This window comes from Panthera pardus, unplaced genomic scaffold, assembly GCF_024362965.1.
Source record: "Panthera pardus isolate Hobbes unplaced genomic scaffold, ASM2436296v1 HiC_scaffold_10, whole genome shotgun sequence".
In the NCBI taxonomy this organism is placed as follows: Eukaryota; Metazoa; Chordata; class Mammalia; order Carnivora; family Felidae; genus Panthera; species Panthera pardus.
Genome location: NW_026526655.1, coordinates 33,424,013 through 33,446,192, shown reverse-complemented (window position 1 = coordinate 33,446,192; position 22,180 = coordinate 33,424,013). Strand labels below are relative to the sequence as shown.

The 22,180-nt window shown below is 38.6% G+C and overlaps 1 protein-coding gene and 2 non-coding genes across 4 annotated transcripts in view; all 3 read left to right on the top strand.

The window, feature by feature from the left end:
* The first annotated feature begins 1,413 nt into the window (after positions 1-1,413).
* The window catches only part of NOP58 (NOP58 ribonucleoprotein), a 33,764-nt gene continuing 12,997 nt past the window's right edge, over positions 1,414-22,180 (top strand). The window contains exons 1-5 of one of the 2 annotated variants that reach the window (XM_019436621.2): positions 1,414-1,665; positions 9,616-9,692; positions 11,949-12,001; positions 16,645-16,766; positions 18,964-19,100. In XM_019436621.2, the coding sequence (XP_019292166.1) occupies positions 1,621-1,665; positions 9,616-9,692; positions 11,949-12,001; positions 16,645-16,766; positions 18,964-19,100 (434 nt within the window). In that variant the 5' untranslated portion in view covers positions 1,414-1,620. Of the gene's footprint in view, positions 1,666-9,615; positions 9,693-11,948; positions 12,002-12,207; positions 12,324-16,644; positions 16,767-18,963; positions 19,101-22,180 lie in introns of those variants that run through there. The other variant, XM_019436622.2, reaches the window with a different exon arrangement.
* LOC128772772 (small nucleolar RNA SNORD70) lies at positions 10,249-10,337 on the top strand. The gene has a single exon (XR_008416927.1). It is a non-coding gene; the product is annotated as a small nucleolar RNA SNORD70 (small nucleolar RNA).
* LOC128772774 (small nucleolar RNA SNORD70) lies at positions 12,102-12,188 on the top strand. The gene has a single exon (XR_008416928.1). It is a non-coding gene; the product is annotated as a small nucleolar RNA SNORD70 (small nucleolar RNA).

The window sequence follows — 22,180 nt, the reverse complement described above, 5'->3', positions numbered from 1 at the left end:
AATGTGCAAAGACAACTTTTTGGAGAAGCACAGTAAAAAGGTTTCTTATTGAATAAGGGGTTTCATTTCTCTTTGAGCAAAAGATGCAAACTTTAGATGCAAGAAAAAGAATTTTACTTCCTGCAAACATTCATTCATTAAATGGTTAAGAATTATTTAATGAGAGCCTACTTCGTGACTAGTACAACATGATGCCCTATACAGATATAATTAAGTGTAAGATACAGAATGCTCCTTCTAGCAGATAACTCTTCAGTTAAAACTAGACAGGGGCACCTGGCTGGCTCCGTCCGTAGAGCATGACACTTTTAACCCTGGGGGTTGTAAGTTTGAGCCTCAAGTTGGATGTAGCGATTACTTAAAAAAAAAAAAAAAAATCTTCAGAAAAAAAAAACTAGATAAAAAAAGATGATAGGTATTGTGAAATTATATAACACCACAAACAGACACGGTGCTTCCACTTCATCCAGCCACTCCATTCACCCTTCCTTTCCTAATCAAGCCTTATTAGTATCTCTTTCCTCCCTGATCACACCGAATCCTATGGCTATAATCAACCATGCTCTTGTCTGTACTCCCTCCCCCCATCACTTGATTTCCCCCAGCCCCCATTCCCACCCCCACGCCACCCTCGACCCCCGCCACTTTCATCTTTCCTGTTATTCAGTCCAGGATTTGATCCCAGGTTGCAGAGCTGCTTGAAAAAAATTCAAGTTACTTGGTGTTCCAAAACTTTCATCAGGTTGCAACTTAATGCTTTCACGCAATCCGCGTATAAAGCCTGGGAAGTGAGGAAGGAAATTTCACTCCTATTGAAAGCCAGACTTGTGGAATAATTGAGGTATTGAAATCAGTCACTCAAACTGAAAAGTCCCAGAAAAGCAAATTACACTAAGACAAGGACATAAAGTCTAAATGCATACCCTAGAATCATTGCAGCAAAAAATGGGAGAGGAGTACGTATGTATGAAAGACATCTAGGCTAAAAATCAATTTGCAAGAGAGAAGAGAACGGCCAGGAATGCTCGCAAATACAGCGACAGTCATGGATGGTGTCACCCTGAGAAGTTCACTTCAAGGCAGGGCTATCCAGGGAGCAAAGTTAAAGGGCTAGCATTTCCCAGATTCCAGATGCCTGGGGTAAACAGACGAGAAAGCTGCGCATTTCTCTTAAAGTAAAATATATCCTATGTGGGAATTTCAAAAATAATAAAAAGGGAAGTTTTTCCCCTTTTGGATTTCCCTGCAGTCCAGCCACTTAAAAGCTCGCTTTAGTCCCTAAGAAATCTCACAACAACACGGTCTTTTTTTTTTTTTTTTCTCTCCTCTCCCTCCCCCCCAACTCCGTTGGCGGGAACATATCGGAAGCAACGGCACGCTCTCCGTCGGAAGTGACGCAATATCCCAGAATCCTTGGAGAAGGAGGGGCGCTTTCAGGCGTTCTTTGCGCAGTGTGGTGTGGAATCTTTAGGCAACGTGGTGTGGTTCTTTGCAAGAAGGCGTGCGGCTTTGTGCTTGGCCCGCTGCGGCCTTGCGGACCTTTCGGGCCGAAAGTTTGATTTCTTTTCACTGATAACAGAGCTCGCGGCGGGCCGCGCAGGGCCCTAACCCGGCCTCACCATGTTGGTGCTATTTGAAACGTCTGTCGGCTACGCCATCTTTAAGGTAGGTTGGAGATTGAGCCATTGGAGGGGGGAGGCTGGTGTTGGGCCGGCGAGGACAGGGAAAGACGTAAGAAGAAGACAGCACTGCTCAGGATCGCGTGGGCGCCGTTTGTGTCCTCCTGCCTTGAAAGGTGGGGGAAGGCTTTGGGCCTGGGAGGCATGTTTCGGTGAACACGTGGCCCCGCCGTTTGGGGCTCAGGGTTCTGTGTTAGAGCATTTAGCTTGGTGAGAGAGGTGAGCGGGAGCTGTATTAGAATTTCACAGGTAAAGGTGAGGAGTTTGGGGTTTATTCTTAGTGGTTTTGAGCAATGATTGAAAGGTTTTAAGCAGAGGAATGACTTGATCTAAACTTGTCTTAATGAAGTTGCTTTGCTGTGTGAAGAATAGATTATAGGAGGCAAGAAAGAAAGGAAGAATATTTTTGCATCAATGTAGACAAGATGAAATTGCTTGGATTAAGGTTGCTACGGAGGGAAATAAATACCAGGAGAAATTTTGAAGGTAGAACTGGTGGGTTTGGCTAATGAATGGAGTGGGGTATGATGGTAGCGAAGAGAAGAAAAAAACAAGATGGTTGGGTTTTTTTGGAGACGGGGGGATACTAAAAAGGTCCAGTTTGGGCTGTGAAACCTGCGGTGTCTGTTAAATCGTCATTTTTTTAAGTTTAATACCTAAGGGAGAGATCTGGGCCGATGGTAATCAATTTGAGATTTGGTTGTCTTAATAAAGTTTGAAATTTGAAGTTTATCAGCACGGAGCTGATTGAGCAATGGGACATTCGTGTAGTAGGATGCTATAGAGTTGTTAGAAAGAATGAGAAACTGGGTGCTATCCATGTGCTAGCCAGTCTTCTGAGTTCTACAAATGTAGCATAGAAAAACAAAATTTTCATATATGTGCTGTTAAGGCAAAAATAGATAAAATATGTATAGTAAGATTCTAGCTATGAATCAAAAAACTGGTATGAGTGCGGGAAATCTGCAATCAGTTTTCCAAAATGTTGGTTTAGAGAAAACTTTAAGGTTTTCTTCAGACTTTTGAAAATACAGTTCCATTTGCACTTGGTACATTACTTATTATTTTTTAAGAGATAAAATGGTAAAAGCCAAAAGCTAGCTTTGCTTATTTTTTCTCATTGGAGTTGTCTGTAATTGCAATATTAGAAATTTTAAGGGACTTGGGAAAGCTTTGGAACGTGGAGTATGTCTATTTTATGTTTTCCCAGCTTCCTGGCACTCTTTTCTAAATTCTTAAATAGAATTCTGCACATGTGCCCAAATTTTCTTAGCCAGCATGGTCTGTCATATTTTGAATTTGTGTATATGGATGAATTTCATCTAAATTGAAGTCATTGTGTACTGTCCACTGGATGCTGATAGAGAGAGGGGCAACTCTGCAGTCCACTGTGTGCCTCTGATTGGTAGGAAGGAATTCACTTAGCAATTGTAGTGACCTGGGTCATAAAACACTTAACCATGTTTCTTAATAAATTACTGGTTTCTATTAATGAAGAGTGTTCTCCACAAAAATAAGTCTTGAGTATTCTGTCAGTTTCTAATGCTATCTATCTGCAAGTCACTGTTCAAATTGTGGTTTATGGTTCCATGTAATAGATAAATAACTAAAGGCTTGAGTATATTGAAATAATGATTTCACTTCCAAATATTTGCGATTAATAGCAGTTACTGATTGTTAATAAAACAGTCCTACAAAATGTTCTGGAATTAATAGTGGTTGCACAGTTTTGTGAGAATATGCTAAATAGTAAGTCGTACACTTGAGAAGGGTAAATATTACAGTATATAAATTATATATTAAAGTGTATATGTAATACAAAATCATTAGCTCCCTTTTCATGATCTTTCAGAACACTGGGGTATAAAACTATATTGGTTTGCATGAAATTCGTGCTTTAATACGAATGCTTTTGTTGTTGTTTTGGTGTTTTGTTTGAGTTTGAGAGAGAGAGAGAGAAGGCACACACAAGGGTGGGGGTGAAAATCTAAAGCAGGCTCCATGCTCAGCAGCAGAGTCTGATGCTGGGCTGGATGTCACCACTCTGGGATGGTGACCTGAGCCAAAATCAAGTGGACATTCAACCGACTGAGCCACCCAGGAGCCCCAAGAAATTTTTAAAACTTCTTAAACCTCAGGTCATAGTAAGGAATACATTTATTCTGTTATCATGTTCCAGTGTGTACATAGCATATATACGCTGTGTATGAAGCCATATATACAGAGTGATTCACAAAGAATTAAATACTTTCTGAAAAAATTACTGTGTTAACATGGTAATATGTGAATACAAAGACAATACTGAAAGAACTGTTGTTATTTTTAGAATATTGTAAAAACTCAACCTGTGTTCCTTGTCATGTGGCACACATAGCAAGATTAAAGGCATCTTTTGGTTTTTTTTTTTTTTTTTTTTTCAACGTTTTTTATTTATTTTTGGGACAGAGAGAGACAGAGCATGAACGGGGGAGGGGCAGAGAGAGAGGGAGACACAGAATCGGAAACAGGCTCCAGGCTCCGAGCCATCAGCCCAGAGCCTGACGCGGGGCTCGAACCCACGGACCGCGAGATCGTGACCTGGCTGAAGTCGGACGCTTAACCGACTGCGCCACCCAGGCGCCCCAGGCATCTTTTGGTTTTAATAATCACATTGTAGAGTGCAGCTCTCTGTGTTCTTTTATTTCCTCAAGGCCATGAGGAAGAGATTTTTTTTTTAGGTGTATACCACAGGTCATGTATAATATATTAGTGAGCAGTATGGTTTTCCAGCTGCATTTATGGAGTATAGCTTACATACTGTATAACTCACTTATTGTAAATGGTGCAGTTTGATACATTTTAGTAGAATTTATACAGCTGTGCAAGTTACAATCCAGTGTAGAGTACTTCCTCTTAAAAAGTAAAGCTCTGCCCATTTGCAAGTCAAAGTCATACCGAGCTCTAGGCAACCACTGTCTGTATAATTTTGTCATTTCTAGATATTTCATGTAAGTGACGTAATAGTTTTTTTGTGTCTGGCTTTTTTCACTTCCGCTTTTGAAGCTAATCCATGTTGCATGTATCAATTTGTTCCTTTTTGAATAATTCACACTTGAAACTATTCCAAGTCATCCTGTGTAACAACTCACACAAGTTTCATAGAACAATACTTAACCATTTTGTTTGTGAAATAAAACTTTAAAAGTTAGAATTGAGGGGAGCCTGAGTGGCTCAGTCAGTTAAGCATCCCAGCTTGGCTCAGGTCATGATTTCGTGGTTTGTGAGTTCAAGCCCTGCCTTGAGCTCTATGCTGACTGCTCAGTCTGGAGCCTGCTTCAGATTGTGTGTCCCCCTCGCCCCCACCCCCCATTCCTCCCTTGCTAACTTGCTCACTCGCTCTCTTTCTCAAAAGTAAATAAAGATTAAAAAAAAATTGTTTTAGGTTAGCATTGAATGTTTATTTTAAATTTATTTATGTTGTGAGAGCGCACGTGGACACACCCATGAGAGTGGGGGAAGGGCAGAGAGAGAATCCCAAGCAGGTTCTGCACCAGTGCAGAGCTCAAACTCATTGAGATCATGACCTGAGCCCAAGTCGGGCCACCCAGGCACTCCAGCATTGAATATTTAAATAAAACATAGGGAGTCTCAAAATAACCAATTAAAAAGTGAAAATTAGGGACAGTCACTTTTGATAATAATGTGCCCTTTCCTGCTTATAAATTTCATGCCTGTGTGGAATAGAGGAGGATACCCTAGGACTATCTGGCATGCTGTGGGATGCGTTTGTTTTTACTTTTTATTGTGAAAGTTTTCAAGGAGACAAGTAGAAGATTATAAAGACTCTCCATGTACCCCATTACTCAGCTTCAGCAGGCCCATTTTGTGTCCTCTCTCATTCCCCTCCCCACATTGTTTTGAAGCAAATCCTGGATATTTAGGGGTTTTTTTAAAGTTTATTTTATTTTATTTTATTTTGAGAGACAGAGCACAAGCAGGGGAGGGGCAGAGAGAGGGAGAGACAGAATCCCAAGCAGGCCGTAGGCTCCAAACTGTCAGCACAGAGCCTGACGAGGGGCTCGAACTCATGGACCGTGAGATCATGACCTTAGTCGAGATCAAGAGTCAGATGCTTAACTGACTGCACCACCCAGGAGCCCCATGGATATTTAGTTTGATCTGTAAGTAAGTGTGTCTCATGCTGTGAAGGCAGGCGCACAAATGAATTGTATCTTTCCACAGTATCAGCTTTTTTCAGTGTTAGAGCAAGGTTAGTATAATTATAACTCAGGTTCAGGATTCCAGACTCAACATTTCACTACCTGTTTAACTTCTTACACGTTACAGAAAGCAAAGCACAAGACAGGTTACACAACAAATAAGATAGAACGGGGGGAAAGGAAGTCTTTGATTGCACAGTTGAGATGTGGCCTTGGTCTGGTCCAGGTCAGCTCACAGAACTTACTGCTTATTATATTCAAGCAGTGGAAGATCTCTATTTTGTTCAGAGATCAGTCAGGCAGGGTCTTGGACAGCAGCTACCTTTTTGATGTGGTCAGATGTGAAAGGGTCAGTGTTAAGAAAGTTTTGACAGTTTACTGCAGAAATCTTCCATTTTAAAAAGGACTTAATAAGTCCTGATTGACAAACCTCTCATGTTTCTATTGGTTATCTTTTCTGAGTATGTCTCAGCTGGTGCTGGTTTCGGCAGTATGGGGTCTTAAGTGGAATGCCCTTGGTTGCTTGTGACATAAGTTACTGCTTGACCTGAGAGACCATCTTGCTCTCTACAGTATGTGTAAGATATAAAGACCAGTTTTAAAACTAAGAACAATAATAGCCTGCTAAATTTTTTTTAATGTTTATTTATTTTTGAGAGAGAGAGACTGAGCACAAGTGGGGGAGGGGGAGAAAGAGAGGAAGACACAGAATCTGAAGCAGGCTCCAGGCTCTGAGCTGTCAGCAGAGAGCCTGACGCAGGGCTCAAACTCACAAACTACAAGATCATGACCCAAGCTGAAGTCGATTGAGCCACCCAGGCTCCCCAGCCTGCTAAATGTTTTAATGGTAATAACTACACACCGTTTCTACTTGGAAATGGAAATTATTGTATCATAATCCAAAATGATAAAACTTGAAATGGACTTTGTATGCAAATGTTTTCAGATTTCTCTGTCTGAAAATGACTAAAATTTGAGGCACATTTTACAGAAAATGTAGCAGTTATCTCTTTGTTCAGACTGTCTTTATTAGTAATGTTCTCTTCAGTAAGTTGTAGCACAATTGGAAACATTTAGTAACAAGGTTTTGTTTGTAACAGTCTTTGGAGACCTTTGAGTAGTCATGAATGTTTTCATTACATTTCCCTTGTTACTTTTAGAATGCTGATAATATCTCTTAACTATGCCAGTTGTTACCCAAACGTTATCTTGCTTTTCAACTAGGAAAAAATGTAAATTTTACTCATGAGTCATGTCCCCTGTTTGATACATATCCTCTCAGCAGTTCATGAACTTTTTGGGTATGGTTTAGCTGCATTCTCTAAACAAACTATTTCCAAAAGTTAGGACTATTCTATGAACTTAATCAAAAAGTAACAGTTAATGTTTCAGTGCATTCATGAGATTTGTTGGAAGTTCTGGTGATACACAAAATAGAACTGTTAGAGGTGCCTGGGTGGCTCAGGTATCAAGCCCAGCATTGGGCTCGCTCGCTTGCTCTCTGTCTCTCTAAAAAAAAAAAAAAAAGAAAACAAAAAAAGAAACTGTTAGTGGCTTGTAATTTTTGTAAAGATTTCATTTTTAAGTAAACTCTGTGCCCAACGTGGGACTCGAACTTACAACCCCAAGATCAAGAGTCACATACTCTCTTGACCGAGCTAGCCAGACACCCCAGCTTGTAATTTTTTAATACAAACACTATGTTTTGTGATCATGTAGTGCTCTTACTCTGGTCTTTTAAGTTTTTTCATTTTTATTTGTTTTGACTGACTTCTCAAGTTCTGTGAATATATGTAATTTGGCTGTGTGAGATTAAATTTAAAGAACACAACAAATTCTCACTCCCTCTCCTTCTCCCCACCCCTTCTTTTTTAAGGAAAGGGGGCAGAGGGTGATGGGTGGGGCAGGGAATCCCAAGCCCGGCCCCACACCCAGCATGGAGCACAACACAGGGCTTGATTCCACAACCCTAGGATCATGACCTGAGCCCAGATCAAGAGGCAGATGCCCGACTGACTGAGCTACCCAGGCACCCCCACAACAAATCCTCCTTAAAATCATCTTGCCATACTTGTCTGACAGAAATTAAATGCAACTTGAAGTATTGTAATTATGTTTTATCACAAAAATATACACTAGATGTAACTGGGCAATAAATCTTACTGTGTAAATATTCTGTGATAATGGATTTGATAAAATGTTTATCAGTAACGTATAGTTTTAAATTTATCAGTTGAGTATTTTTCCCACAAGAAGACATAATATCTGTATTATATTTCACCAAATTTAATATGCTATTATTTTGCACTGCTAATTAAATTTATCTCCCATCAATTGTAAGGCATGTCAGTTTCAAGGATGTTAAATACGGAGGAAATGGTTTTTAGGATTGAGTCTACCCTGTGTTATGCTTGGTCAGTTGACTTATCCCATCAAAAATTAGTGAGAGTGTGGGAAATGTTTTATTAACTCTTTTTGTTTGTTTGTTTGTAATGTTTTTATTTTTGAGAGACAGAGAGTGTGAGCAGGGGAGGGGCAGAGAGAGAGGGAGACACAGAATCTGAAACAGGCTCCAGGCTCTGAGTTGCCAGCACAGAGCCCAACCCAGGGCTCAAATTCACCTGCGAGATCATGACCTGAGCCGGAGTCGGACGCTTAACTGACTGAGCCACCCAGGCGCCCCTTTTAACTCTTGATTTAAATGAAACTAATAGACTCTCTTGAAGGCAATTTGGTAGCATCTGTCAAATATAAAATATGCATTTCCTATATGATCAATTAACCGCACGTCTAGTAAAGTATGTCTTATAGAAATACAACATGTGTACATACAAAACTGTTTTCTGAAGGAGAATAAGGAAAATTTAGAAAGACCTTAAACTTCTATAAGAGCATAAGATGGTGGTATTTTCATACAGTCTAATTCTACGTTGTCAAAACCTATAATTGTGTCCATGTTATGCTAAATGGTATAGTGTGATTCTGAAAAGTATGCATAAATAAAATGTTGAGAAGACCGTCAAAAAGCCTTAAATATGTATGCCTAATTGTTAATGACTGTTTCATAGATTTAAAGTGCCCATTTTTTTCCCTTTTCATTTTAAGTTTTCTTGTAACAGGATGTATCTTAAAATTGATAGTATCTCAGTTTTAGAGAAATCCTTAGTACTTTGATGTTAGGGTGATCATAAGCAGTAAATAAAATTTATTCTTTATTCTAGAAAGTAGGGAAATAAAGTCTTTTGTTGTTCTATAAACATATGCTGGGGCGCCTGTGTGGCTCAGTCGGTTAAGCGTCCGACTTAGCTCAGGTCATGATCTCACGGTTTGTAAGTCCAAGCCCCGTGTCGGGTACTGTGCTGTCAGCCCAGAGCCTGGAGCCTGGTTCAGATTCTGTCACTCGCCCCTCCCCCACTCACGCTCTGTCTCTCTCTCTCTCTCTCTCTCTCTTTTCGAAAATGAATAAATATTTTTAAAAAATTAAAAAACATGTTTTGTGAAGGTGTTAGTGACTCCTTCGAAATGGGAAGTTTTAAACAAAGTCATCAACTGAATTCCATCCAGTTATTAAATGGGGTACTTGAGCTGCTAATTTGATCACGCATTTATGGTGGGTAAAAAAATGGTGTTATTTCAATGAGAACATAGCTTTCACCACTCTCATTTTACATGTACAGTTGTACTTGAAGAGTGTAGTTATATATGTCTAAGCTATGCCATTTAAATATTTGTTACAGGTTTTGAATGAGAAGAAACTTCAAGAGGTTGATAGTTTATGGAAAGAATTTGAAACTCCAGAGAAAGCAAATAAAATGTAAGTCATCTTGAAACTAAGAATTTAGTTAACATTTAGGTGTGTTTTTTGTAAGTAATCTCTACACCCAATGCAGGGCTTGAACTCATGACCCTGAGATCCAAGAGTTGCATGCTCTATCAGCTGAGTTAACCAGGGGGCCCAAGTAATAAAATTGCTGAATAAATTGTAGTATATCTATAGATCATTTGGTGACCTGGGGAGAGGACTGTGGTATACCAAGAAAATCATGCTTCTCAGTGATATATATGTGGTCCCATTGTTTCAAGGTTCTCTTAGATCTGTGTATGCATTTATGCAGGCATAGACACCAACAGATGCCACTTCAAAAGGGTGGGAATGGGGTGAGGCACAATAAGTTGAAATTACTATTTTTTCCTAAAATCTTTGTATTGTTAAATGTATTTAAGGGATCACCAGGGTTTAAATGTATTTAAGGGATCACCTGGCAGATAAGAAAACCTTCCTTAATTAAGACAATACTATTTTAGGGACAATAGAAGACTAGTTTTTCTTTTTAAAGGGCTGTATGCTTCATTTGGCTGAGTTAACGTGATTCATTGTTGTCAATGATGTATTCTTGTTGGAACTGAATATAACTGATCTAACTCAAATATTCGTCACTACCACTGAGACAACAATGAATTATGAATTAACTGTATATTTTTGTTGAATATAAAATGATGTTACCTTCCACATAAGTGTGTTGGGGAGAAGGAGAGTAAAATAAGGGTAACAGGAGTCAGATTTGACCATTAGCTATTTGTTGTTGTTGTTGTTTATAGAAGTTTATTAAACAGCAGGAGCTTAAGTCTCATTTATCTTCTAAAAAGAAATACACCTGAATTATTTGTCACATTTCTTACTGACAGTGTGTTAATGAAAATCATAGACAAAATAGATTAATTTTATATCACTGTCTTCATAATTGATAGAATGATTAGATAAAAACAATAATGAATACCTTGATGTAATTGATAAACCTCACAAAATTCCATGTCATACATTATTTTCAATTTCCGATGGAATGCTTTTTAAGATAAACCATATGCTGGGTAATAAAATATGGTTCAGTAAATTTCAAAAGCTTGAAATCTCACAGGGCATATATTATAATGTCAACAGAAATATGTTACAAGCTAATAGTAAATTGGTTTTAAGAATACAAATATTTGGAAATAAAGCAACATAGTTCTTTTTTTTTATTTAATTTTTTATTTTTTAAAATTCACATCCAAATTAGTTAGCATATAGTGCAACAATGATTTCAGGAGTAGATTCCTTAATGTCCCTTACCCATTTAGCTCATCCCCCCCCAACCTCTCTAGTAACCCTCAGTTTGTTCTCCATATTTTTAGTCTCTACTGTTTTGTCACCCTCCCTGTTTTTATGTTATTTTTGTTTCCCTTCCCTTAGGTTCATCTGTTTTGTCTCTTAACGTCCTCATATGTGTGAAGTCATATGATTTTTGTCTTTCTCTAATACTTAGCATAATACCCTCCAGTTCCATCCATGTAATTGCAAATGGCAAGATTTCATTCTTTTTGATGGCTGAGTAATACTCCCATTGTATATGTATACCACATCTTTGTCCATTCATCCATCGATGGCCATTTGGGCTCTTTCCATACTTTGGCTATTGTTGATAGTGCTGCTATAAACATGGGGGTGCATGTGTCCCTTCGAAACACCACACCTGTATCCCATGGATAAATGCCTAGTAGTGCAATTGCTGAGTCGTAGGGTAGTTCTATTTTTAATTTTTTGAGGAACCTCCATACTGTTTTCCACAATGGCTGCACCAGCTTGCATTCCCAGACCATTAGCTATTTCTTAATGACATTTGTACTAGATGGACAAATCAGTGTTGTGAGATTCCTGACCTGAGAGGTACTCTTAATTCCTTTTCTAAGGTCTCCTATTCCATATAGTAAAAGGCATCTGTGTCCAGATTTAAGCAACAGAGGTTATGTTCAGGCTTCAACATCTTTCCTGTGGTTGAGATGTGGTACCAAACCTCTTAGCTATTTTTCCTTCAAACCCTACAATCTTCTCTTAGTCCAGACATTACTGACCTAGTATTTGGAGAAACTAGTTGTTTTAATATGAATTTATCTAACTTTGCACCCTCATGCCCAGTGACAGGAAAATTTATTTTGTTGGTGTATGCTTTGAAAACAGTCCAGAACCTCTTTCCTAAATATATGGCTTTTGAAGAATCAATTTGCCCTCATAACTTTTTTTTTTTCCTTCTAGAGTAAAGCTTAAACATTTTGAGAAATTTCAGGATACAGCAGAAGCATTAGCAGGTAAAGTGAAAGACTAGCTTTTTTTGGTTTTATTTATAATCTTGTCAATGTATTATTCTTATCAAAAGATTATGTGCTTCAGTTGCCTGAGTTAACCTTATTCAATGTTGTCAATGATGCATTCTTTTTGGAACTGAATTTAAGTGATCTAACTCTAATTCGTCACTACCACTGAGACAACATTGAGTTAGCTTTTTTCACCATAGGGCTTGTTCCCCCCCATGTGATGAGTGTGAGAAGTGGTTAAGTTGATCTCCCTGTGGAAACCAACAGCATAATGCTGAAGCACAATTCAGTAAAAGCTGTTCTACAAGGGACCAAGGTAATGTAGTCAAGTGCACAGCCCTCTGATGATTTTAATTCAAGGGTAAAGTTGAGAATAGCCAGGATTCACAGTTGAAATAATAATAAAGCAGCTTTTGGGGATTTTTTTTAGTATGAAACCTACACAGAGCCTTAAGAGTTAATCTGAAGGGAACATGAAGAATGGATGGCTCATATCCTTCAACCAGTCCTCATAATGGGAGAACAGACATAAAGTAATAAGGTGTATCATCTAGGTTTGGCTTTAATAAGCAGTTGGTCTTAACAAGCTTGTTCCCCCCTGCCCATAGTGTTAGGGAAAATAAGAAGACTGGATATAAAATTCTAATCATGGATTTTTCAGTTGCTTAAGTTCTATATATTAAGTCAGCCAACTGCTTGTTGGTATAACCTGAAAATGTAGACTATAAAGAATATGGCTTATAATTAGGCAAGAATATCATAGACCCAAATAATATTGTTCATCAGCCACAAAAGAGGAGTATAATTCTCTTGTTAAAATTAGGAATCTAACTAAACATGCTAGAATATTAATAGACCGCCCCAACATTGGCAGAGGGGTAGCTGAAGAAAGACCCAATAAGACCAATTTTTTAATTTTTAAAAAGAGTTCTAGGGCTGCTGCATCAGTAAGTCAGTAATTAAAGCCTCATAGAGCTATTAAAGCACAACAATGATAATTTTTTTAATTTTAGTTTTTGTTCTTATTTTTTTAGTAATCTCTATACCCAACTTGGGGTTTGAAGTCATGGCCCCAAGATCACAAGTTGCATGTTCTTTCAACTGAGCCAGCCAGGTGCCTCCCTGCCTAGAGAATTTTTTAAAAGATCAGTTTATCACAGCTTTAAAATTATATGGGTAGAGTTTTGCTAAAACTCTATAGAAAAAGATTGTGTTCATTATTTTCCAGCTCAGGTAGGGTGTGCAATATTCACATAGACTGATTTGAACAGCTCCTGCTGAAGCTATAAAGTGCAGTGGCCCTGATCCCAAGTGACTTCTTTTGAATTCCCTTTTGCATATTACTTCTTTAATCTTTTTTGGGCTATTTCTGACCAGTCCATATTAAATGGTCTACTTCTACCCAGACATGAAGCAGATTTTTACTATTTTAATTTTTCTTTATGTTTATCTTTGAGATCGAGAGAAATAGCATGAGTCGGGGAGGGGCAGAGAGAGAGGGAGACACAGAATCTGAAGCACGCTCCAGGCTTTGAGCTGTCAGCACAGAGCCCGACGTGGGGCTTGAACCCACGAGCTGTGAGATCATGACCTGAGCCAAAGGCAGACACTCAACCAGCTGAGCCACCCAGGTGCCCCCAGATTTTTACTATTAATAGCTAATATGTTGATCATGTAGTGTGTGTCAGATTTTGTACTCATCATTTCAAAATTGTTGTTTAATCCTTGAAACAGTCCTGTGGGATACATACTAATAACTATTTTACAGAAAAACTGAGGCTTAAGAGGTATCTCATTTCCCTACTGAGCTTTTGGTATACCTTAAAATACTGTAAAATAAATGGCTAAAATGCCATACTAGCTAAGAATTTAAAGTCAGCCCCCCTCCCCCATCTTCCTTCCAGGAAGGCAGAGACTATATTGTTCTTCGCTGTCAAATTGCTAGATTCTAGCATATAAATATTTTGGATAAAGGGATGAAAGTAGTGAGCTCTGTCAGGAATCTGCCTTTTCTCATCTATTTTTACCAGAAACTCAACATTACCTTATTAAGAGAGTAGTCTTTCCTGGAAATTAACTTCCCACTCCCTGTAAAAAGCAATTATAGTATGACAAAACCAAAACTGAGTGGTTATAGATATGGTAGTGTACATTTAAAACTCCGTAGCCCAAGAAACAGTCTGATCTGTTGTGATGTCAAGAATTTATATGAGGTGGGGGGGGGGAGCTGGCTGGCTCAGCTGGTAGAGCATGAGACTCTTGATCTCAGGGTCATGAGTTCAAGCCTCACATTGGATGTGGAGCCTACTTAAAGTCTTTAGGGTGCTTGGCTGGCTCAGTTGGAGGGGCAGTGTGACTCTTGATCTCAGGGTCATGAGTTCAAGCCCCACATTGGGTGTAGAGATTACTTAAATAAATAAGTAAATAAACTTTTTTTTTTTTAATAAAAGATTGAATTAAAAAAAAAGAATTTATATTGGTCCTAGAAATTCAAATATGCTGTTGGTATGGAGAGCTTTATCTTTACTCTCGGTCTAATTTTCAAGTTGCAAGTCTTCCAAATGCCACAGAAAAATTTGGCACCAGCCTACATTTGGATGAAGTGGGAAAATTACTGGGAAGTGGCTAGTGAAGTAGAATAAAGACTCTGTGTCCTCTATTTTTTTTATTTTTTATTTTTTTTTTTAATGTTTATTTATTTTTGAGACAGAGGGAGACAGTGCGAGTGGGAGAGGGGCAGAGAGAGAGGGAGACACAGAATCTGAAACAGGCTCCAGGCTCTTGAGCTGTCAGCACAGAGCCCGACGCAGGGCTCGAACCCACGAACCATGAGATCATGACATGAGCCGAAGTCGGACACTTAACCGACTGAGCCACCCAGGTGCCCCAAGACTCAGTGTCCTCTTAACTTCATCACCATCTCTGTTTCCCATGTTTTATTTATTTATTTTTTAAGTCTGTTTATTTATTTTGAGAGGGAGAGAGAACAGGGATTCCATGAAGTCTCTGCAATGTCAGGCAGGAACCTGACTCGGGGCTCAATCCCACGAACTGTCAGATCATGACCTGAGCTGAAATCAAGAGTTGGATGCTTAACCAGCTGAGCCACCCACGTGCCCCTGTTTGCCATCTTTTAAAAATACATATTACAGGGGCAGCCCAGATCCAGCTCTCCATCAGGGTTCTCACTGATAGTACACAGCGTGCTTGGGATTCTCTCTCCCTCTCTCCTCCTCCCTACACTCTCTCCCTTGGTCTCAAAAATAAACTTAACAAAAAAATACACATTATGAAGAGTAATTAACAGGTTTTCTCATAATAAAGGGAAGATCAATCTAAGCATTAGATCTAGAGTAGAAATTTTTGCTTATAAGAAAAGAATTTTTAAAGGAAAACTCCAGGTTAAAATGTAAAAGATGGGGTGCCTGGGCGGCTCAGTAGGTTGAACATGTGACTTCAGCTCAGGTCATGATCTCACCGTTTGTGAGTTCAAGCCCTGCATTGGGCTCCCTGCTGTCAGCTGGGAGCCCGCTTCAGATCTTCTGTCCCCTTCTCTCTCTCTCTCTCTCTCTCTCAAGAATAAAAATAAATATTTTTTTAAATGTAAAAATGATGGTATGCAAGATTGAGAACAGAAGCTGGAAGTTGAAATTTTTTAATTATAAAAGGAAGTAAGATAACTCCTATTAGAAAGGCAGATCATAAGGAGTCAGTATTGTACAGTATGGTTGGAACCTAACAAAAATAGCTTGAGTCTCAACTTCTTAGAGTGTCTCAACCTCTGTAAGAGCTTTATGGTAGCCAGATGATTTTTGTCCTCACCTTTCATTTTCCCAGACAATAGGTGAAATGGACTTGTAATTCAAATGGATGGAGATGTGGTCATGAAAGAGCAGGTACCTGGCTGATAAAGCATAAATTGCCTGGCCTTAGAAATTGTGACAGAATTCCTTCCTGCCAGGAGTACTTTAAATTCAGCCAGAACCAGCACAGATAACAGGAGGTGTCAGTCCATGTGGGTCCAGAAGATCTAAGTGTAAGCCTAAAGAATAGTGAGACTTAATAAATTAGCAGATTTAGAACCTTCCACAAATGAAAGCAGTCTCAGATTGAAGAGGCTGTCTTTAGTGGGGAATTCCCCATCACTGGAGGTTTACAAGCAGAGGCCTGATGACATATCTGAATCAGGATTAGCAAAAGCCCTCCACTCAGACACCCTTACCCCGCAGCAGGACCTTCCAAATGAATATACTCCTTTTACAGGCCAGTTTGTTTATAATGATATAGGAGAGGGAATTTACTTTTGATTCCAGAATAGATTGTTTCTAACGTTTTATGATTTTAGCTCTGAGTTCAAGAGTAGATTTCCTATTACATAGGGAAAGGAATGTTGGTTCTGCTTTAATTCCCAATTCTAGAGCTGAAATGGGGGTGGGAAGATCAGATGAAATTCAAATGTGTAACTCCTTCAGTGTTTTTTACATTTATCATTTCATTTTAGAAGTAATGTTAAATTCACCCTTTTTGAAAGGTAAAAGGAAATGTTTATTTTGCTTTATCTTTTAAGTTTAAATGAGAGCTTAAGTTCTTAAAATTAGAAACTTGAGAATTCTTTGGTTTTTCTTTTTCCTCAAAAGCATTTACAGCTCTGATGGAGGGCAAAATCAATAAGCAGCTGAAGAAAGTTCTGAAGAAAATAGTAAAAGAAGCTCATGAACCCTTGGCCGTAGCTGATGCTAAACTAGGAGGGGTCATAAAGGTAATTTTTTTTTCATGCCTGCTAATCAGAGTTCACCATACAGCTTAGCAACTACAAAGACTTGGCTTTGCATTGAGTTGGTTGTTTTAAGTTCTCATACTTGATCTTTTCTCCTTTACCTATAGAATAATTGATTTCCAAGATATACTAAGCATATAAAAGTAATGCCTGGTCATTGTAGAAAATATTGATACCCCTAAAATGATTAAAAAAAAAAAAAATAGCTTTAATCTTGCTGCCCAGAGATAATCTGTTAACACTGTATCCTGCCATGTCTTTGTTCAGCCACATTTCTTTTTCTTTCAACAGAAATGGAAACATGACATTTCTTTTGAGTGTGTGTGTTTATTAGAAAACTTTAGCAGGGGGTAGAGTTTCTAGAGATTGGTAGAAATAGTGGAAAAATGGGCTCCCAAGAACGAAAAGAAGAGTTTGAGAGCCGGTTGCGATAGTTTGATCTTCGTTATTGTAGATCTTACAGTGACAGATTAATTATTGTGTTTGTGAATATACCTCTGTTTTTTGGGGTTTTTTTTTAAGTTTATTTAAGTAATCTCTACTTTCAACATGGGACTTGAACTCACGACCCTGAGATCAAGACCCTCTGTGCTCCTTCCAACTGAGCCAGCCAGGTGTTCCATACCTCTAATTCTTAAAGTAAGGTTTATATTATGTTGTAGGGTTTTGTGTTTTTTTGTTTTTTTACTGTTTTATTTATTTTTGAGAGAGTGCACGTGTGCGAGTTGGGGAGGGGCAAAGAGAGAGGGACAGAAGATCCTAAGTGGACTCTGCGCTTACAGCAGCAAGCCCGATACGGGGCTCGAACCCATGAACCATGAGATCATGACCTGAGCCAGAAGTCAGATGCTGACTGAGTCACCCAGGCACCCCGTGTTAAATAGGTCTTTTTAGGTAAGAAAATGCTAAGTAGATTTGAGGGGGTTTTTTGGCCAGGATTGTGAATTTAAGAAGTTCAATTAAATGAATTTCTAACACTGTCTGGTAAGTAATGAAGTTTTCTGTGATGATGTCAATCTCTATCTTCATTCTTTGGTGTGCCCACAAGTGTTTGTAGTTTTCTGTTGAAAACATTAGATTTTAGCATAGTACAGAAGAAATTGTTGAATGGTGGGATTATGGGTATTTTTATTTTTTTCTTTTCAGTTTCTCTGTTTTAAAAACTTACACTGAAGATCACTCATACATACCAAATATTTGTTTCTTAAACATGATGTAATACATCTAATTTTGCATGCATGTCATTATTTGCATTGGATAAACTAGCACAATACAATGAATTATTGAATTGAATACCAAATACAATGCAAAGTGAAAAGAAATGAATGGGTGCAGAACAAAATTTATTAATGTGTGGAGGCTGTGTGTGTAAAAAAATTGTATAGTAAACCCTTGAACAACTTAGGTGTTGGGGTGCCAACCCTTCCCCCCCCACACACGCACACACAGTCAGAAATCTGTGTATAACTTTTGACTCCGCCAAAATTTTACTACTAAAAGCCTACTGTTGATCAGAAGTCTTACCAATGACATACATAGTTTATTAACCCATATTCTGTATGTCAACACGTATTAGATACTGTATTCTTACAATAAAGTAAGCTAGAGGAAAGAATGTTACTAAGAAAATCGGGAGCGCCTGGCTGGCTCAGTAGGTGGAGCATGCAACTCTTGATCTTGGGATTGTGAGTTTGAGACCCATGTTGGGTATAGAGATTACTTAAATAAAATATTTTTTACAAAGAGAAGAATCATAAGGAAGAGAAAGTACATTTATAGTACTGGACCATGTCAAAAAAGTCTGGGGGCCCTAGGTGACTTAGTTGGTTAAGCATCCAACTTCGGCTCAGGTCATGATCTCTCGGTCTGTGAGTTTGAGCCCAGCCTGATGAGTTCCAGCCCTCTGTTGGTCCTTGTGCTGACAGCTAGAGCCTGGAGCCTACTTCAAATTCTGTGTCTCCCTCTCTCTCTACCCTTCCCCTGCTCACATACTCTCTTTTTCAAAAATAAATATTAAAAAAAATTCTTTAAATCTGCATTTAGTGTTCTCCCCACACACTAGAAACTGCTTTTTAAGAAACTGAGAAATATATATTTAAATCTGTTCTATTTTAATAATTAAATGGTTTTAGGAAAAGTTCTATTTCATTGATACAGATAGATATTCTTATTCTTACAGGAAAAGCTGAATCTCAGTTGTATCCATAGTCCTGTTGTTAATGAACTTATGAGAGGAATTCGTTCCCAGATGGATGGATTAATCCCTGGAGTAGAACCACGTGAAATGGCAGCTATGTGTCTTGGATTGGCACACAGGTGAGATTTACTGGAAAACAAAGTCCGCTTATTTCTGTTTAATAAGCAATTATGTTGCACTGGTTTAACCATATTGTAAATACTAATTTAATTCTCATAATAATTTTATGAGGAAGGTAGTAGTAGTAGTATCCTCGTTTTATAGATGAATCTGATGCCCAAAGTCAGTTATCTGGTAAGTGACGAAGCCAGGGCTGGAAACCAGGCAGTCCTCATCATAAGCATTCTCTGTCTTATGAGCATTGGGTCCCACAATACTTGGGCTTTCTCTTTTTTCTTTTCTCTGATATCTGCTGAATCATTTGCTATCCCTCCGTCTTCATCTTCCTGAACTTTCTTACCTGCTATGGTCTGCTGTGTATCTATGTTGCTTGTTTTACTGATTTTCATTGAATTTTTATAATAAGGCAAAGAGAAGCACATTGTCCTATCATGTTTAACCAGAGGTCCATTAGAACAGGCATTTCTGCTTTACTGTGGTATGTTTTCCCGAAAACCTCGGCATATTGTGAAATTATACTAAACTATCAGGATTTTTCGGTGAAGAATAGATAGGATTAAAGATAGACTACTCAAAATCTATGCAACTTTATAACCAGAGCACTATCAAAAATACCCCTGTAATCCTGGCTGGCTTAGTTGGTTAAGTGTCCTTTTGGCTCAGGTCACGATCTCACAGTTTCATGAGTTCAAGCCCAGCGTCGGGCTCTGGGCTGATGGCTTGGAGCCTGGAGCCTGCTTCGGATTCTGTGTCTGTCTGTCTCCTCTCTCTGCCCCTCCCCCATTAGTGCTGTCTCAAAATAAACTTTTAAAAAAAGCTCTATATGTTAATACAGTTAAAAAGACATGTTAAATTTATATAAAAGGAATAATACTATAAACGGAGATCTGTACCTTTGAACAAAACATAGCATAAATCAATGAAAGGGTTAAAGCTACTGAGTTACAGAGATGAACATAAAAGTCAAGAAGAACTTTGTAACAAGCATTTTTTTTTGAGCGAGAGAGCAAGCACGTGTGAGGTTGTGGGGAGGGGTAGAGGGAGAAAGAATCTGGAGCCAGCTTCACTTACTGTGGCGTGCGAGTGGCTGTATCTCAGGACTTACTGTGATATCGCTACCTGAGCTGAAGTCAGGAATCAAGATGCTCAACTGACTGAGCCACCAAGGCACCCCTATGTAATAAGCATTTTTAAAAGAACATTACTAGCTAAACTGAGTCAAGATACAAGCTTTTGATTAGTTGGCATTGTATAACAGTAGTGGTTCTCAATCAGGGGCAATTAAATATCCCGTAGAGGAAATTTGGTAGTGTCTAGAGATATTTTTGGTTGTGACATACGGGTTCAGGTCTAACATAATGGGTAGAGGCCAGAGATATTGCTAAACATCCACTCTACACAGAATAGGCCCCTACAGCAAAGAATTATCTGGCCCGCATTGTTAACAGTGCCAGGATTAAGAAACCCTTATGGCAATCCTATCAAAATAACACCAGCATTCTTCACAGAGCTAGAACAAACAATCCTGAAATTTGTATGGAACCAGAAAAGACCCCGAATAGCCAAAGCAGTCTTGAAAAAGAAAACCAAAGCTGGAGGCATCACAATCCCATAGTTCAAACTGTATTACAAAGCTGTAATCATCAAGACAGTATGGTACTGACACAAAAACAGACACTCAGATCAATGGAACAGAATAGAGAGCCCAGAAATGGACACACAAACGTATGGCCAGCTAATCTTTGACAAAGCACGAAACAATATCGAATGGAATAAAGACAGTTTCTTCAGCAAGTGGTGCTGGGAAAACTGGACAGCGACATGCAGAAAAATGAACCTGGACCACTTTCCTACACCATACACAAAAATAAACTCAAAATGGATGAAAGACCTAAATGCAAGACAGGAAGCCATCAAAATCCTCAAAGAGAAAGCAGGCAAAAACCTCTTCGGTCTTGGTCACAGCAACTTCATGCTGAACACGTCTCTGGAGGCAAGGGAAACAAAAGCAAAAATGAACTATTGGGACCTCATCAAAATAAAAAGCTTCTGCACAGCGGAGTAAACCGCAAAACTAAAAGGCACCCGACAGAATGGGAGAAGATACTTGTAACGATATATCAGATAAAGGGTTAGTATCCAAAATCTATAAAGAATATATCAAACTCAACACCCAAAAAGCAAATAATCCAGTGAAGAAATGGGCAAGAGACATGAATAGACACTTCTCCAAAGAAGACATCCAGATGGCCAACCAACACATGAAAACATGCTCAACATCACTCATCATCAGGGAAGTACAAATCAAAACCACAATGAAATACCACCTGACACCTGTCAGAATGGCTAACAATAACAACTCAGGCAACAACAGATGTTGGTGAGGATGTGGAAAAAGAGGAACCTTGTATACTGCTGGTGGGAATGCAAACCGGTACAGCCACTCTGGAAAATAGTATGGAGATTTTTTTAAAAATTGAAAATAGAACTACCCTACGACCCAGCAATTGTGCTACTAGGTATTTATCCAGGGGATACAGGTGTGCTATTTTGAAGGGACATGTGCACCCCAATGTTTATAGTAGCTCTATCCACAATAGCCAAAGTATGGAAAGAGCCCAGATGTCCATTGATGGATGTGTGTGTGTGTGTGTGTGTGTGTGTGTGTGTGTGTGTGTGTGTACACACACAATGGAATTTTACTCCGCAATCAAAAAGAATGAGATCTTGTCATTTGCAACTATGGATGAAACTAGAGGGTATTAAGCTAAATGAAATTAGAGAAAGACAAACATATGACTTCACTCTTATGAGGACTTCAAGATACAAAACATGAACATAAGGGAGGGAAAGCAAAAATAATATAAAAACAGGAAGGGAGACAAAACATAAGAGTAAATAAATATAAGTAAAATTAAAAAAAATCCTTATGTACAATTCTGTTCCTCCATGGCTTTCTGTTTTCAGGTGTTAACAGTGCTGTACTTTTACTTACCTACTGGTATAAAGCATTGATACCTTGTAAAAATCATGTATGAGCCAATATGACTTGCATTGCACAGCATCATCCTTTTTGTCT